The sequence below is a fragment of the Myotis nattereri genome, assembly GCF_964212035.1.
Source record: "Myotis nattereri genome assembly, chromosome: 1".
In the NCBI taxonomy this organism is placed as follows: Eukaryota; Metazoa; Chordata; class Mammalia; order Chiroptera; family Vespertilionidae; genus Myotis; species Myotis nattereri.
Genome location: NC_138075.1, coordinates 229,994,566 through 230,012,822, shown reverse-complemented (window position 1 = coordinate 230,012,822; position 18,257 = coordinate 229,994,566). Strand labels below are relative to the sequence as shown.

At 55.4% G+C, this 18,257-nt stretch overlaps 1 protein-coding gene across 1 annotated transcript in view; it reads left to right on the top strand.

Annotated features, from left to right (window-relative positions):
- The first annotated feature begins 2,610 nt into the window (after positions 1–2,610).
- The window catches only part of RNF4 (ring finger protein 4), a 30,409-nt gene continuing 14,762 nt past the window's right edge, over positions 2,611–18,257 (top strand). Inside the window, exons 1-2 of the mRNA XM_081092499.1 lie at positions 2,611–2,716; positions 14,536–14,689. Coding sequence (XP_080948625.1) covers positions 14,681–14,689 — 9 coding nt within the window. The 5' untranslated portion in view covers positions 2,611–2,716; positions 14,536–14,680. The remainder of the gene's footprint in view (positions 2,717–14,535; positions 14,690–18,257) is intronic.

Genomic DNA, 18,257 nt, shown 5'->3' with positions numbered 1-18,257 from the left:
GTGAGGTGACATGGCCCAGAACCAGGGCCCAAAGCTGAGCACTGCCCATCCCCTCAGCATCTCCCAAACAGCGAGGTTGAGCCGCTGGGCTCCTGCCTGCCGGGGACAGGGATGGATTCTTTCTCCTGGGTCCTGGGTCCCAGCCCCAGGCTGGAGAGGGGGTGGCCTTGGGAACAGGCTGGCTAAGCTGCCACTCCCAGGAAGGAGACAGTGGGCAAGCCCACAGCGCAGGGCCGGAGACTGCCAGGTGGGCAGAGGTCCAGGAGAGAGACCCCAACCCCCCGCCCTGCTTGGGTCTGCAGAGAAGATGACACCTCAGAGGGGGAGGCTGGACCCCGGGACATTCCGTCAGGAAGTGACAAGAGCAAAAAGATGCCGAAACCGGTTTGGCTCAGTGGATAGAGCGTCGGTCTGCAGACTGAAGGGTCCCAGGTTCGATTCCGGTCAAGGGCATGTACCTGGGTTGCGGGCACATCCCCAGTGGGAGATGTGCAGGAGGCAGCTGATCGATGTTTCTCTCTCATCGATGTTTCTAACTCTCTATCTCTCTCCCTTCCTCTCTGTAAAAAAATCAATAAAATATATTTAAAAAAAAAAAAAAAGAACAGAGTTCTCCCACAGTATTCTGAACTGCGTTAAAACCCCAGGACTTGCCCACAACCCAGGCTGGTAAAGAGAGGAATTTCCCACCTCCCTGTGCAATTAGAGCTGGGAGCCCTGCCAGTGTGGCTCAGTGGTTGAGTGTCCAGCTATGAACCAGGTGGAGATGGTGGTCACGGTTGGATTCCAGGTCAGGGCACATGCCCAGGTTGTGGGCTGGAGTCCCAGCAGGAGGCATGCAGGAGCCAGCCGCTCAATGATGCTCTCTCATCACTGATGTTTCTTTTTTTAAAAATCCTCACCCGAGGATATTTTTCCATTGATTTTTAGAGAGTGAAAGAAAGACAGAAATATCGATGCGAGAAAAACACATCGATTGGTTGCCTCCTGCACATGCCCTGACCAGGGCCCTGGCTGGTGTTAATGTAAAAACCATTGAAACCTGTAAAGAACTTTTGTGAGTTTACAACAAATGCCGGGAAGCAGAACCTCAACGAATTGAGATAATGCTCCGGAGAAATGGCGGGGTTACATCTGTATTAATACATTTGCAATCAAAGGAGGGACATAGGTGGGTTCCATGGAATTCATTGGTGATAGATTAAGGAGGTGGGATGAAGCAAAGCAGGGGAACCCCTGGGATTGGATAAAAAGTAAAATGATGGACACATACTTAGGTGGGTGCAGGATCAATTAACATAATGAATTTGTGGTCTCTGTCCTGGCGCCTAGCACGTTTGGTTGTGCCCCAGGGGCTCCAGAAAAAGGGAAGTTACAAGTTACCCAGACATTTCAAGGGTGTGTTATCACAGATGCAAAAAGACAGACAGGCTCAGTTAAGGTAAAGGTTAACCTCGTCAGGGAAGATACCGGCCCAGGACGTAACTGCCCACCATCACTGCTTTAGCTGAAGTTTAATTTCAGACCATCCTTTGTGGTGACTCTAGGTCTCTGAGTTTGCAAGTCTGTCATGCAGGCCTCCCTGAGCCGGTCTGGTCAGCATGTGGCCCCTTTCGTCCACACTGGGGAGGAGCCTGCAACCAAGGTACTTGCCCTTGACAGGGATCGAACCTGGGACCCTTCAGTCCGCAGGTCGAAGTTCTAACCACTGAGCCAAACCGGCTAGGGCTCATTATTGATGTTTCTCTCTCCCTTCCCTTCTGAAATCAATAAAATATACATTTTTAAAATTAGAGCTGGGAGATTAAATTTCATTTAGAGAAATAAGCATGGCATTTCTTATATTCTGTGTGTGTCGCAAACCCATTTCATTTGATAGCAAGGAAATACATTGATGATGACCTGTCCAGGGAGGCCCTCGGGAGATCCAGGAGATTCAAAAGGGAATCATTAGCTCCCAGAACTGGCAATCCAAAGGCGCGTGGACTTCAGGGCACGCCTGGTCCAGGCGCTGTCTCCACACTAAGCAGCCCCAGCCTGCAGAGGAAGAAGGGCCGCCTCTTCCTGGCGCTGCCCTAGTCCGGGTGGAGCGCCTCCTCCGGGTTCCGGCAGGTGGGCCGGGCTGTGCTGCTCAGGGTCTAGCGCCACAGGGACAGACTCCGGCCCAGGGCACCCTGGAGGGGCTGCGGATCCAGGCCCACTTTCCCCCGGGAACATAGTTCACAAAGGCCTCTCCAATAGGGGAGGAAGCGGAGGCCGGGAGAGGGGCGGATTAGGTCGGGTAACAGAGAGCGTAAGGGCCGCATGCCCCACAGTCCCGCTCCCCGCCGCCCGTCCGCCGTTCTACCCCAGCAGACCACAACTCCCGAGAGGCCTTGCGGGCGAGCGAGGGGCACCGGCCGCGTATCTCGCGCGAGGAGATGGGAGCTTGAGCTCGCGAGACTGAGCGGGGCCGGAAGCCGCGTTTCAAAGCGGTAATAGACGGTTATCTCTTCCAATAGCATTGAAAATATACCCCCTCGACCCGTAAAACGCGAGAGCAGAGCTGGCGGCAGCCAATAGAAACGCCAGGGGGCGGAGCCAAGGCCTCCGGAGCGGAAGTGGGTCGCTATTGAGGTGGTGGCGTCTGGCTGGAGTGCCTCTCCGCAGCCTCTTCCGAAGGTGCTTCCTACCTCGAGTGCGTCGGCGGGGCGCCTACCAGCCCAGAGCAGCCCAGGTACAGCCAGGCCTCGCGGGGAGGGAGCGGCAGGCCAGGGCCGGGCGGGTACGGGGCTCAGGCGGCCGCGCGGCCTGCAGAAACCTTGGAGCTGCGGCCCAGGAGCCGCCTTGGCGCGTCCGACGTCCCTCAGGCCCCGACGCCGGGCCTTCCCCGGGACCGCGAGCCTCCTCGCCCGCCCGCCCGCGCCGCCGTCCGCGTGGTTGCAGGAGCCCGGCCCGGCGGGGTCAACAGAAGTGGGGAGGCCTCGCCCTGGGTCTCGGCTGCTCGGGCGGGCGGCGGCCTGCTGCGCTCGGTTAGTAGCATAATCGGGGAAACTGAGGCTGGGGTGGGGGGTGGAGGGACGCTCCCAAGGTCACCCGGAGAGTCGGGCAGGGCGGCGGCCCCGGGCGCAGGGTGGTGGGCCTCGGGGGAGACGGGGCCAGGTTTTTGTTCCTGCTGACGCCGCCGCCTTTGTGTGTTCGCGCCGGTCCCCGCAGCAGTGGGCCTGCGAGCCCGCCTGGACCTCGTGGCGGGGCCTCCTCCGGGCTGCAAGGTTGGGGGCGCCCCGCTGGGGCCTGAGCTCAGGGAGTCCTCGCCTTCCGGTCGGGGGTGGAGCCCGTGACCGCTCGGGCGGAGGCCCGCCCCCTGGGTGCCGGCAGACAGGTGTCGGAGGGGAGTCGGGGTCCCACGCCGCGGCGCGGGGCCGGGAACGTCGTGCTCGGTGAGGGCCCCGTCCCACCCTGCGACCCGTGGAGGGAGGGGGGAGAGCGCCCCGGCCCCCGAGCCGCCCGACTTGCTGGGGGGCGGGGGGGGAGCGGCTTTTGTCTGATCCGCGCTCGTCGACACCCCCGGGCCCACCTTGGTTCCGTCCCCGGAGCCCGCCTTGGGTCTCGGCCTGCACTCGGCTCCCGCCGCCCAAGGTCACGCGGCCCCCGGCTGCCGGCGGAGCGAACCAGCGCCTCGCGTCCCTGCCGGCAGGACCAGGCCTTCGCGGCCCGGAAGCAGGGGTGTGGGGCCGGCTGGTGGCGAAAGGCGGACAGTGAGGGGCATGTTCTCATTTTCCTTTTTCTTGTCTTTTAGTTAAATGGATGCGGGGACGCATGGGCTCCCGTTCATCTATGGGTTTCATGTGAGGCGGGAACACTTCAGTGGGAAGATGCATCGTCGTCTTTTTGTATGGCCTGGACTTGAGCTCCCAGCTCTGGTTGGAAGATTTCTTTTCGCTCCTTTAGGGATCGCATTCCTTAATGTTATAAGTCAGCGCGTGGTTGGGGTCTGCCGTGCGACGCGCTTTCTGCTCGGGGTGTAGCAGTGAACAGCAGAAGCCCGGCACGGCCCCGGGGCCGAGCAGCGAGGGTGGAGGGGAGGAGAGGAACTGCCTGAGATTGCAATACAGACCCGGCGGTTCTCAACCTTCTGGCCCTTTAAATACCGTTCCTCATGTTGTGACCCAACCATAAAATTATTTTCGTTGCTACTTCGTAACTGTAATGTTGCTACTGTTATGAACCGTCATGTAAATGTCTGATATGCAGGATGGTCTTAGGCGACCCTGTGAAAAGGTCATTCGACCGCCAAAGGGTCGCGACCCACAGGTTGAGAACCGCTGGACTAGACTGTTGGAGAGCTGGGACTGGGGCGGGGGTAGAGGGGGTCACAGGAGATCTTTGTGTGCTCACCTGTGGAGGAATTCAGAATTTACCTTCCGGCCAAATGGGAAGCCACTAAACTGAGTTGTCTGCAGGAAGTAACAGGGTTGTTTCAGAAAAGTCACCTTGCTAAGCATGGCCCAGAGGTGGGCGAGACTAGCGGCCTCAGGACCAGCGAGAGAGAAGAGTAGCTGGACCAGGGCAGTTCCTCACTGGCTCTTCTGTTAGCAAGTCCATCTCGTGCACCGGTGACTGGCTCGTGTGCTGGATGAAAACGGCGTGGTGTGTCCTGCGTTGTTCCATTGTCTGCATCTTGCACGGTTCCCAAGTTAGGAATCTGGAGGATAAGGTGTCTCCTATAGAACATGATTGAGATGTGACTCGCATCTATGCCTTCATCTGCTGTTGCTTACTGGCCCAGATGTGGGATCCCACCGCCAAGATTAGTGCCTCTGGCCTGGGCTTGGCCAGCCCTACAGAGCTTGCATCTGTTGGTTAGCCAGCCCACTGCACCTGCCTGGGGAGAGAAGGGAGAGACCAGCCCCGCCACCGGATGCAAATGAGGGGTTCCCCCTGCGCTGCGCTGCTCAGCTGAATCTAATTTGTGAGCCTGTGACCAGCCTTCACCCCCACCCCACCCACCTCCAGGGCCTGGGCCTAGATTCCTTCCACACACACCACCCATCCAGGTCCAGGATTCAGTAGAAAGCAGCAAGCTTCCCGGCTGGCTTTCTCATCTCACAGGCCGGGACTCGGATGCCATCCATACAGGCCCGGTACGCCTGCCTCCCTTCTTGAGTTTTATGGTGAAAGTGGTCTTGACCCGGGAAGGAGGGGGACGTAGTGGCTCAGTACCTGAGGGTGATTTGCCCCACTGGCCTTAGGTTCCATGGTATCACCCTTGCACATGGCCCCCAGGAATTGCCTTATTTGTGTCACCAGCCCCCTAGATGCCAGGCCACCATGGCTGAAAGAACATGAAAAGTTTGGGTCAGAGAGGTGGAGAAGCCACCCCGCTTGGCTTCTGTGGTGACCCAGAGAAACCCTTCTACGGAGAAGTAGTTGTGGGACCAGGTGGTCTGCTTCTCACCTGCCGGCTTTTACCATCGCTTCCACTTGTTGAAGATCCTCCAAACCAGTCACTGCTACAACCGCATCAGGCGGGGCTGCAGGGTTCGTTGACCAGAGGGTCAGCCTGGCATGGGAGGGGGTTCTCGTAGTCCTGCCTGGGAAGCTGTAGAGACGCTTGTACGGGCGGCTGCTTTGAGAAGAGGAGGAGCCTGGTTGCTGGGGCTGTGTCTGTGTGTGAGTCCTGGGCTCTCGGACACGGGAGGCCGACGATCCCACTCCAGGCAACACCTTCCAGATGTTTCCAGGGCTGTGCCCACTGCAGAGCATTTCTGAATCCTTGACTAAACCTATTTAAAATGCCTAGAAAAGGAATATTAGGTGAAGTTATTTTTAGTTTTGTTTTGGTAAAAAAAATACACAACATGAAGCAGACCATTTGAAGCGCTTTTAGGTGTTCAGTGGCATTAAGTACATTCACGTTGTTGTGAAACCCTCACCACCATTCATCTCTAGGACTTGTTTTATCCTTCCCAGACCCAGCTCCGTATTCACCAAACATAACCCCAGCCCCTGGCTGTCACCTACCTACCCACCTACCCACCCACCTCCCTCCCTCCCCTCCCTCCCTCCCTCCTTTCTTTCTTTCCTTCCTTCTTTCTTTTAAATTAAATCTTTATTGTTCAGATTATTATAGGTGTTCCTCTCCCCCCCGCCCCCCGTAGCTCCCTTCCACCCAGTTCCCAACCCACCCTCTGCCCTTACCCCCCCCCCACTGTCCTCATCCATAGGTGCACGATTTTTGTCCAGTCTCTTCCCGCATCCCCCACACCCCTTTCCCCACCAAGAATAGTCAGTCCACTCCCTTTCTATGCCCCTGATTCTATTATAATCACCAGTTTATTCTGTTCATCAGATTATTTATTCACTTGATTTTTAGATTCACTTGTTGATAGATATGTATTTGTTGTTCATAATTCGTATCTTTACCTTTTTCTTCTTCCTCTTCTTAAAGGATACCTTTCAGCATTTCATATAATACTGGTTTGGTGGTGATGAACTCCTTTAGCTTTTTCTTATCTGTGAAGCTCTTTATCTGACCTTCAATTCTGAATGATAGCTTTGCTGGATAAAGTAATCTTGGTTGTAGGTTCTTGGCATTCATCACTCCCTTCTGGCCTGCAAAGTTTCTGTTGAGAAATCAGCTGACAGTCGTATGGGTATTCCCTTGTAGGTAACTGACTGTCTTTCTCTTGCTGCTTTTAAGATTTTCTCTTTGGCTTTTGCTCTTGGCATTTTAATTATGATGTGTCTTGGTGTGGTCCTCTTTGGATTCCTTTTGTTTGGTGTTCTCTGTGCTTACTGGACTTGTAAGTCTATTTCTTTCACCAGGTTGGGGAAGTTTTCTGTCATTATTTCTTCAAATAGGTTTTCAATATCTTGCTCGCTCTCTTCTGGCACCCCCATAATTTGGATGTTGGTACGTTTGAAGTTGTCCCAGAGGCTCCTTACACTATCTTCATATTTTTGGATTCTTTTTTCTTTTTGTTTTTCCAGTTGGGTGTTTTTTGCTTCTTCATATTTCAAATCTTTGACTTTATTCTTGGGGACCTCTAGTCTGCTGTTGGAACTCTGTATAATATTCTGTATTTCAGTCAGTGTATGCTTAATTTCTAGTTGGTCCTTTTCTTTCTTTTCTTTTTTTTTTAAATATATTTTATTGATTTTTTTACAGAGAGGAAGGGAGAGAGATAGAGATTTAGAAACATCGATGAGCCGAAACCGGTTTGGCTCAGTGGATAGAGCGTCGGCCTGCTGACTGAGGGGTCCCAGGTTCAATTCCGGTCAAGGGCATGTACCTGGGTTGCGGGCACATCCCCAGTAGGAGGTGTGCAGAAGGCGGCTGATCGATGTTTCTCTCTCATCGATGTTTCTGGCTCTCTATCTCTCTCCCTTCCTCTCTGTAAAAAATCAATAAAATATATTAAAAAAAAAAAAAAAAAAAAAAAGAAACATCGATGAGAGAAAAACATCGATTAGCTGCCTCCTGCACATCTCCCACTGGGGATGTGCCCGCAACCCAGGTACATGCCCTTGACCGGAATCGAACTCGGGACCTTTCAGTCCGCAGGCCGACGCTCTATCCACTGAGCCAAACCGGTTTCGGCAAGTTGGTCCTTTTTCATAACCTCAAGGGTCTCACTAGATTTCTTGAGAGTCTCACTAAATTTATCTTGAAAAACCTTAGAAGTGTGGTTTTTAACTCTATATCCATTAGTTTGCTTTCCTCCATTTCTGTCATTTGTGACCTGTTTCTTTGTCTCCACATTTTTTATGCTTCCCTGTGTTGATAGAGTGGCTTTCTGTGCTAGGTGTCCTATAGGGGCCCAGTGGCTCAGCCTCCCCAATTACCTGAGGTGGACACTTCTTGGTGCACCCCCTTGTGGGCTTTGTGCACAGTCTTGTAGTTAAGCCTTGATTGTTATAGGATCACTGGGAGGAATTGACCTCCAGGCCAATTGGCTGTGAGAGTCAGCTGTGTCTGCAGTGGGAGAACTTCTGTGCTGGAGACACCCCTCCTGGGGCAAGACTTGCTTCAGTGGGGCTTTGGTGCTCACTGAGTGTGCCCCCTGAGTGTGTCCCTTATGGATCTGAGGAGTTGTAATCTGGATGGTCCCACTCTGACCACTGGGTACACTGGCTCTTTGATCTCTAAGGAGGTGCTAATTTAGCCTCTGCCTGAGGCTACCCAGCAGGAGCTATGGAGAGATCTGCAGAGTCCCCTTCATTGTTTGGGGTTTGGAGGTGCCCAGATGAGGCCCAGCTGTGAAGCATTGCAAGCTGCTGTGGGGCCTTGGGCCTTCTCTTGGAAGTTCTGGGTCTGTCTGGCCCAGCTGCAATTTGTTAGGTAATTTTCAGGTTGCAAAGAGCCAGGGCATTCATATGCAAAAACCTCTGCCCCAGCCTGGGTGGGGCGGGGTCTCAGGGAATCAAAGGGCGGAGCAAGCAGCTGTGGCTGATCCTCAGCCCTGCCCTAAGGGGCCCAGCGTCTCAGCACCTCTGAGGGAAAGCCGCCCTTGACTTCCAAGTTCTGCCCGCTGCCAGACAGTCCAGTTTCTCCCCATATGAGTCTGGGTCCCCAGAGACTCGCCCGGAACTGGAGTTCAGAGCAGTCGGGAGCTTGAGACTCCCTCCTGATTCAAAAAGAGAGCCGAGCATTGGTGGTATAGTGGTGAGCATAGCTGCCTTCCAAAAGACAGCCGCATCCTCAGTTGCCAGCCCTTTCCACGTGCGCCTCCGTACCTCTGCACTTTACTTCCGCAGCTCCTCCGAGTCTCAGTGTGCTTTTCTCTTTCCTTCTAGTTGTAGAATTTCCACTCAGCCAGCCTTCCTGTGGTTCTGGATGATGTCCGTTTTGTCTTTTGTATTTTTGAAGTGGTTGAGTGAGGCAGCAATTTCCAATGTTTACCTATGCCGCCATCTTGGTTTCTCTCACCATTCTTTCTTTAAAAAAATGTGTGCGTGTGCGTGCATATTTTTTTATTATTATTGATTTCAGAGAGGAAGGAAGAAGGAGAGAGAGAGATAGCAGCATTAATGGTGAGAAAGGATCATTGTTTGGCTGCCTCCTGCACGCCCCCCCACCTCCCCAGGCATGTGCCCTGACCAGGAATGGAACCGTGATCTCCTGGTTCATAGGTCACACTCAAACACTGAGCCACACCGGCCAGGCCCATTCTACTTTCTGTCTTTGGATTGATGGCCCTCAGTACCTCACATAAGAGGAATTATGCAGTATTTGTCCTTTTGTGTGTTGCTTCACTGAGTGTAATGTCTTCAGCATGTATCAGGAATTTCTGTTTAAGGCTGAAGAATCTTTTCGTTGGTACTAACCTTTTTCATAGGTTTTTCAGAAGCTAAAGCTCATTCTCTTTCTCGAGGCCTGCATCACAGAAGTCGAGCATCTCTGTCTCGGGGAAGCTGGTCTGTCCTCTAGGGGAAGAGAAGGCAGTCCTTGATGGTCCTGCGAGGGGGAAGGAGGATTCCCTGTGTGCAGGGACTGCGCGGGGTGAGGCCCCTGCCTCTGGGACTTCCTCGGGTCATCAGGCAAACTGACGAAGGATCCGCTTACTGTCTGTCCAAGCACTGTCTGCTGCTTCCTGGTTTTGCCACATCCATTTGTCTGGTCCCCGAGGGGAGGGCAGAGGGTGAGGCTGCTGGGCCTCCTTTAGGAATAAATGCCTGGGAGAAGAGCCGGCAACACTTGTCCCAGTTCTTCCTGGGGTTGAAAGCTCGCTTTGCTCTTACACTTGTCAGAAGAGCCATGACTTCTGGCCCTTTTGGCACAATACGCAGTCTTTACCTAATACTGATGGTCTTTCCCCTTAGAATATTGCTTCTTGTCTGCTGCGTTCACTCCTCTTTCTGGAGCAGGCTGACCCTGTGCATAGTCATTGAATGAATCAGCTGATGGAGCCTCCGGGTGCTCAGAGCCATACTGGGCACTTCTGTCCCATAGGACACCTGCAAGGGAAGGGGCGTTTCCCACGTGAAAGGTGGCGAAGCTGAGGCACGGAGGTCAAGTATGTATGTATGCAAGGCTCCATGGCGCAGACTGCCGGCTGCACGGTGCTGGCTGTTTGCCACGTGTCTTCTTTGTGTAACACTCCAGAGGCTCCTGTTTTTCTTAGTACCAAGGCCTGGTTGTGATGTGAGCATGTCATAAAGTTCCATTTCAGAAGCTTTGAGATGAAAGTTATTGCAACTTGTAATGCACTGGTCCATTGCCAAGGATACTTGGGTATACACGGAACAGTCTTTAAAAGATTCTTGCTTTTTTTTTTTTTTTCAATCCTCATGCAAGAAAATATTTCTTAAATTGAATTGTAGAAAGGAAGGGAGAGAGAGAAACATGGTCGGTTGCCTCCCCTACATGCCCCAACCAGGGATCAAACCCATGGCCTTTGGGTGTAGGGACAACACTCAAACCAGCTGAGCCATACAGCCAAGGCAAAATATTATTGCTTTGTAACACACGTCTGTAATCCTACTTTTGAAATTCCATTTTTGGAAGTGCATAATATAACATGGGAATGATTCTGTGTTTATGGTTTAAAAGGGGAGATGTGATCTAGTCCAGCGGTCACCAACCTCTCAGACCTCACGGACCACCAGTGTGGTCCACGGACCACTGGTTGGCGACCACTGATCTAGTTAGTGCCTACGCATTTTCCCTGCTATCACCGCACCACACCGCATAAGGAGGTTGCCCAGCCACCTCATCCAAATGCACAGGGACTACTCAGCCACCTTCTAAGTCAACACGAGAGCCCCTTGTGTCTGCACACCGGCGCCCTCAGGAGAGTGAGTGCCCAGGGAGCCACCCAGAGTCAGGATTGCTTGGCACCTGTGGCACGGTGTGGGGAGTTAGCCCGGGTTTTCGGGGGCCACCCTGGCATGGTGTGAGGGCTCACATGCCTTCGTGGGTCGGGGGCACTGGAAAACAGTGGTGTAAGATGCAATAACAATTCGGTTCCAGTCGCAGCGCTGCCTGCTTCCTGCCTGCCCCAGTCTGCTGCTGCCATGATGTAATCATGTCCCCGTGTCTGTCATGCACATCCCTGAGTGCCAGTGTCACATTGCGCAGTGTCACCTCACAATAACCGGATGGTTGAGTGGACCATTAAGTCGGTAAGAACAGCCCAGCTGGCATGACTCAGTGGTTGAACGTTGGACCTATGAACCGGAGGTCACAGCTCGATTCCCAGTCAGGGCACTTGCCCGGATTGCAGGCTCGATCCCCAGGGTGGGGTGTGCAGGAGGCAGCCAGTCGATTCTCTTTCATCATCGATGTTTCTCTCTCCCTCTCCCTTTCTCTCTGAAATAAAGAAAAACACATTTTTTAAAATGGTAAGAACACAGAAAACGTCAGCCTCAAACAACCCGCCCTCCCCGCCATCCAGTTAGTCACCTCTGTTCCTTCACTCACTGCCCACAGTCTTGTCCTGCCTGGGTTGCTCTAAGTCTCCTTACTGGTCTGGGGTCTGACTTGTTCAGTCTCCATCGGCCCTCGGAGCACAGGTGACAGGATCTCTGAATGTGGCCTCTGTCTAAAGCCCTTGATTGCCCCCCTTGACGTGTGGCTTAGGAGGTGAGCCCGTGTTACCTTCCGTCCTGGGTCTCTGACCCACCGCACAGGGCAGTCCTTGTCTGGGGCATCTTCTGTGCTCTGTGTGCCCCTCGACCTGCTTTGTTTCTGGAGTAACCCCTTCATTTGGGGCCTGATCTTTTTGAGTCACTTCCTCCAGGCAGCCTGGCTTGGGCCTGTACCTGCATAAGGCTCAGTGATCCGCTCCCTGGGGCCGCTCTGGCCTCATTCTAGCCCTTGTACCAGCCCTTTCTCCTGCTTCCTCCTGCTGGGATCTCCAGGGTCCAGGCTTCGTTTCTGACTTCTTATTCTCTTTTCTCTACCTGACTCCCCGGATTTCACACATACTGTGATCTCTACCTGCACCCGGTTCTCCCCTGAGCCTTTTCGCGGCCTTGGGAACTGCCTGCCCTCAGCACCTGTGTCTTGTCATCCTCCCCTGGGTCAGGTTCGTGGATACAGCTGATTCTGTCATGGGCTCTATTTAGAGTGGGTTCTGGTGTCAGGACGCCCTGTTTTAAATCAGATTCTCGTGTCCTGGCTGTGGGCCTTGGGTAAGTTCCTTGCCCTGATCATCCTCAGCTTCCTTGTGTGTGAAATGGGGACCTCTGGGAGCCGCCTCCTCGGTGATAAGGGATGACATGAGACGTGTGTGCAGAGTGCGGTGCCTGGCAAACGGTAGTTTCATGATTCCGATGGCCTCTCACCGGCGTGACCCAGGAGCTTTTGTAGTTGGTGAAGGCTACCTTTCCCATGACCCTAGCCTCTAAGTCAACACGATGAGGGCCCCTTGTGTCTGCACACCAGCTCCCTCAGGAGAGTGAGTGCGCAGGGAGCCACCTAGAGTCAGGATGGCGCGGCAGGGTGTGGGGAGTTAGCCTCTGCCCACCCACCCACACCTTCCTCCTTCCCACCTGGTCTGCTGGGGAGGCCCTGCTTCCCCTACACCCGGTGCGACCCAGCCCCTGGGTAGGTTTCCCGAAGGCCAGCTTCCCAGCTTCCTCTGTCCTCTGGCCACTGGCCCTTGCTATCCCCAAAAGACCAGGTTTGGGATAGAATGCCTGACCTCGGGGCCTTGGGCCTGGGACCTGGGACGGCGAGAGGATAGAGAGTGAGGAAACTCCTGGAAAGCAGTCTCGCTGGGGTTGCTGGGATGCAGGAGGCTGGTTTCAGAGGGCAAGGGGGGTGTGCAGGCCACGCAGTGGGGACACCTCGGGCACAGCATAAGACACAAGACACTTGTAACAACCACATGGCAATCTCAAATTAAAGCCATCTTCTCAATTCTGAGACACCACTGGTGTAGATGGCTTTTCCCCAAAGAAAGCTCCGTTGTGGGTGTACCTCCAGATGCAAGACACTTCTTGCTCAGGAACATAAATGTGTTGGACTTGGGGAATTGGGGCAGGTCTTGTGAGTCTTTTGGAGCTGTTGGGGCGCCTCCCCTGTCTGTGCAGACCAGGCTAAGGTGGGGGCTCACCAGGTGAGGTGCTGTTTTGGGAAGAACTTGTGCCTTTCTCGGGGGGAGCACACGTGGCCCAGGGTGTGCCCCCACCTGAGGCCTGCCAGTAAGTCTACAGAGAGTGACACAGTGAAGAGCTGTCCCTCCAAACCCCACGGGGGCAGACGGGTAAAGAGGTGCTAGGTGCAGGTATGCAGGGTGCAGCCACCGGGTGCGAGAGGCCAGCTGCGCAGGGACAGACCGCGGCCTCCTTGTCCTGCGTCTCACGGAGCGCGTGCCACAGCGAGAGCACTGGAGCTGGTGGCTGGGTTGGTTGCTGCATGAGGGCAGGAGCCCTACTGGCCAGTGAGCAAGGTGGGGCTGCAGCCCATCGGCTACACAGCACCCCTAAGGGCTTGAGGAAAGGGGAGCTGTGCAGTGGGGTTGCTGGGGAAGGCGGCGGCAGGGTCAGCCCACAGCCTTTAAAGCGTGCACCCCACTGCCCACGCTCTGCACTGGGCCTTGGTCCCCACACAGCGTGGAGTGGTGCTGTCCTGCCTTGTGGGTGAGGAAACCGGGCACAGCGGTCAGTGCCTCACCCATGGCCACAGGGAGGGCGTGGAGGCGCCTGGCTGCAAGGCCGGCCTTTCTCCACAGGCCATGCTTAGGAATGAGGACTTGACGGACCAGGCAAAGGTCGTTGTGATCGGTGTGTGCTTTAGCGTGGGGGAGGGCACTGCGGCGGGAGGTCAGTTGGGAGGTGGCCGCTGGAGCGGCGCCGGCAGCACTGTCAGGAACCTGTCTGAAATGCACGTTGCGAGCTCACCCCAGACCTGCTGACCAGAGCCTGGCGTGACACGGCCTCAGGTGAGCCTGTGCCGGCTCCAGCCCACTGTCACCGGGGACGGGTGACCAGAGCCGCCTCCTTGCTTTCACTCCAGGCTCCAGGGTTTTGCTTCCCTGCTGCTCCTTTAGCCACTGCCTCCCTGACACTGACTGGGCTGTGGTTAGCTGCCACCTCCCAGTGAAACCCCTCCTTCTCCGGCAGCCTCTGCATCTTCTTTCTCTGCCCCTCCTGGAACCTCCTCCTGGGCTCCCCATTCACACTCTTGGTCCTTCGCTCTCCCTTGGCCACAGGGCGAGTCGGGGGGTGGCTCTCGTCTCCTCCAGAGGACGCAGGCAGTGACGTCGCGGGAAGAGCCAGGGGCCCTGGGCTCGGCTGCAGCCTGGGAACTCTGTCCTTCCCATTGCGAAAGGGTCGGTGAGGCCACGTGAGGCGGTGGATTCTCCTCTTTTCCCAGCAGCTATCACAGGGCTCTCAGCACCAGGACGAGGGCAGGGTGACAGGCTCTGGGGTCAGTGGTCCTGCATCCACAGGAGAGCTCGTTTCCTGAGGGGGATGTGGGCTGAAGGGCACGTTGCAGAGTGTTCAGCAAAGGCCCCGCCGGCATAAAGGACCTGTAACCGGTGGCACCGTGGAGGTGACCACGCAGGTGGCAGTGTTGATCAGCTTGATGTGTTTGCTCTTCAGGACTTGGAGGACATCTGTGTGGCCCCGAATGCCGTGGCAGCCAGAGGATGAGTGAGCAGCAGGCATGAGTGGCTGAGAACGCTGGACGTCCCTGCAGGCCTTGGCTCAGTCACTTCCTTCTCTGCAGGTGCAGCCGGGAAGCACCATGAGCACGGTGAGTTCTCCCACCTCGGAACTTGTTACGATGGCACAGCGAGGTGCTTCTGAGGAGCCCAGGTCAGGACCTTCGGGAGTGAGAGCGACATGCTGTCTAGTCGGCCAGGGTCTGCGTGGCCTTCTGAAGGGAGGCTGAGGGTTGGGAAGTCCGTGCCTGCAGGGCAGCTGTCTATCCTAGAATGTTAGGTTCTGGCTTAGGTAACCTTTCACAGCCCAGTTTCCACCTTCCCTTCAGTTCCTTCCCTATGTCGTTCTGGGTCCAATGTGAGCATGGTAGTAAGAATCCTTAGAGCTCTGTTACTCGGCGACCAAAGTGGGTGCGTCGTCATAACTGTGCTGTGAGCTGTTCTCGGGTGCAGCAGCAGCTCTGCCTTGGCATCACCAGGAGCCCCTTGACTCCAGGGAAGGCTGCCCGAAGGTCGTCCTCCCCACCTTCACTCCCTACCAACAGGGTTGATCCAGTGATCTAACTCAAGACAGCTGTTCAGTGAGATACTGAACTCCCATCAGGTGGACCAGATGTGAAACAGCCTTGCTTTCCTTGCAGGGTCAGAGGTGCTGGGGGTGGGGGTGGGGGTGGGGCAGGGTGAGGTTGCTCCAGTGGCTCCTGGGTGAACGATAATAGAAACGTTTCCGTTTCCATTCACTGCTCCCCTCCTCCCCCCCATCCTCCTGACCACGCAAGGAAGCACAGTCCTGAGCTGGTACCTCCCCTCTGAGCCCGCTCTCTGCTCGGGGGTCTGGACAGGCAGCAGTGTAGCGTGTAGGAGCGTGTGTGCAGTTAAGTATCGTCCGGATGGGAGAGAGCTAGGCGGTCATGTTTACCTGAGAACTGTGGACCCTTTGGGTTCTGCCCGCAGGAAGGAGGGAGCTGTGATGAGGGGCAGGAGGGCAGAGAAGGGCGAGGGTGCAAAGTCCTAGCATACGTTCTACAGTTTCTCTTCTGGGCCCTGACCGAACAGCACGTCCTCCCTGCCCCGGGGGAGTGTACTTGCAGGAGGGTCCTGGACAGTCAAGCTGGGCACAGGAGGCATGTCCCTGTGATGGAGGGGACATTTGAGTAGGTCTCTGAAAGCTGTAAGAATCGGTCAGGTGAAGGCAGGGAGGGACGGGTAGTCCAGGCTGGGGACAAGGCCAGGTTAAAGGCATGGAGGGGCTGAGGGGGGCAGCCAGGAAAGGGGATTGCTGTGGAGGTCTGGGGGGGAGGGGGGCGGTATTGGGGACACATTGCTACAGTGCCCACGATGGGGTGGTCAGGTCCAGCACCTGGACTTAGGCCAGGGCTGTGGCTGCCTCTTCACTCACTTAGTGGTGATCAGAAACCACATGGGCTGCAGTGGGCATGAGGGTCTGTGCCGCGTGTCTACTCAGAAAGATCTGGTCCTTTTCCGAGACAGGCAGATGCAAGGCCACCTGCAGGAGAATGGGGTAAAGGTGCAGGAGTCCTCGGTCACCTGGAGGCTGCTGGGGAAGCCATGAGTGGGCAGCAGCCTCACCAGCTGGGTGGCCCTTGCACAGGCCACTCCTCACTGGAGACCTGAGCTGCTGCCACTTCCTCTGGCCCCGGGATGGTCCCTGCCCCTCCATCCATAGGAAGTCGCTAAACCCAGCTCCTCAAGTGGCCATGTGACAGAGGAGTTGTCTAGACGCAGAATCAGGCTTCTCTCTTGCCTACTGAGGCTGGGCTGGGGTGCTCTGGGGCCCTGTGCGGGTCTCCCCAGCAGTGAACAGTCCTTCCCCAGGCCCGAGACAATGCCAGGGCAGCATGGAGCAGCTGGGGTGGTAATGGCCTTTCGTCATGTCACCAAGTCTTGTGGCAGCTCTGCCAGGCTGCTGCTGGTGAGGGAGGTCAGGCTCAGTAGGGAAGGAGCCGCCAAATCAGTCACTGGGAAGCATAACAGGTGCAGCTGTGAGGTGTGCACAGGGCGGACCATACGGGGATGGCAAGGCGACAGGCTTGTGCGGAAGGCTCTGTCGCATTTGAGGAAGGCTGCAGAGGGTGCTGGTCCACTTGCCTTTCAGGCTGGCCAGTTGGAAGTGCCAGGGGCGTGGAAGGAAGGCCAGGCAGAGTCTGGAGTCGTGGCTCTCAGGCAACCCTGGGGACAGGCTTAGAAAACTCCCTTTCTTTGAGTTGAGAGTGGAGGGCAAAACCACACCTGATGGTTAGAGGCCAGATTTCTGAAAGGAAGACCTGCTTTCCACAGTGGATAGAACCTGGGGAAACGGAAGGTCTTGGGGCTAAAAACAAAAAGGGCTCAATGAGGCCAATAGAAATGCAAACAAGGTGGGCCTGTCACTTGGTTAAAGAAGGGCTTCCTGGCCCTGGGTGGTGACCCAGTCGTATGAGGTGTGAAGCGTGAGCATCCTCCTGTAGACCAAGCATGTCAAACTCCAGGCCCGCAGGCTGCATGCGGCCCACAGCAAATATTTTTGCAGCCTAGCCAATATGACGGTATATAAGAAATGTTTTAATAATTTTATAACTGAATTTTTACAATAACCACTTATACGTAATCATATATATATATGTTCATATATATATATGTGTGTGTATATATATATATATATATATATATCCTACCTAATAATAGAGAAACATGGTAATTAACCGTAACTTCGCTACCCTTCCCATTGGCTAATCAGCGAGATATGCAGATTAACTGCCAACCAAGCGGTGGTGGTGGGAGCCTCTCCTGCCTCCTCAGCAGCACTAAGGATGTCCAACTGCAGCTTAGGTCTGCTCCCCGCTGGCAAGTGGACATCCCCCGAGGGCTGCCAGGCTGCCAGAGGGATGTCTGATTGCCATCTTAGGCCCAATCCCCCTGGGAGCGGGCCTAAGCCAGCAGGTGGTCATCCCTTGAGGGGCCCCAGACTGCGATAGGGCACAGGCCGGGCTGAGGGACCCCCTGTCCCCACGAGTGCACAAATTTTTGTGCACCGGGCCTCTAGTGTGTGTGTGTGTGTGTGTGTGTGTGTGTATATATATATATATATATATATAAAATAGAGAAATATGCAAATTAGCCCGGACGCACAGCAGGAATCTGAGCAGTTGCAGGCTCCCAGCACCGCCAGCCCCCTAGCAGCCAGCACACCTTCAGGCCTGGAATAATGACACGTTCACAATGAGCCCAGAGTCACTGAACAGGGGGCTGCGGATCAGAGAGCTGCAGATCAGGGGCCTGTGGATCAGGGGGGCTGTGGTCCAGGGGAGCTGCAGATTGGGGCTGTGGCACTGGGGACCCCAGCTCCGAGCCCAGAGCCTGGCCTCTTGGCTGTAGCTGTGGCTGTGCTGCCCAGCGAGGAGCCCCACAGCCTGCCCCCACAGACTCAGGAGAGCCAACGGGTCCGTGGGGATGGCCAGTAAGAGGCCTCACCTGGCGCCCTTTGCCCCATGGATGGGAGTTGGGGGCCAGACCGTGACCAGCGATCAGTGTTTGAAGAGGGAGCCTGCAGCCCAGTGGACTTTCTCTCCCAACGAAGGTCAGGCTCCTCCCTGCACTCAGGCCCTGCCAGAGGGCCATGCTGCCCACACCCACTGCTGTCTGCATTCCCACGTGGGACCG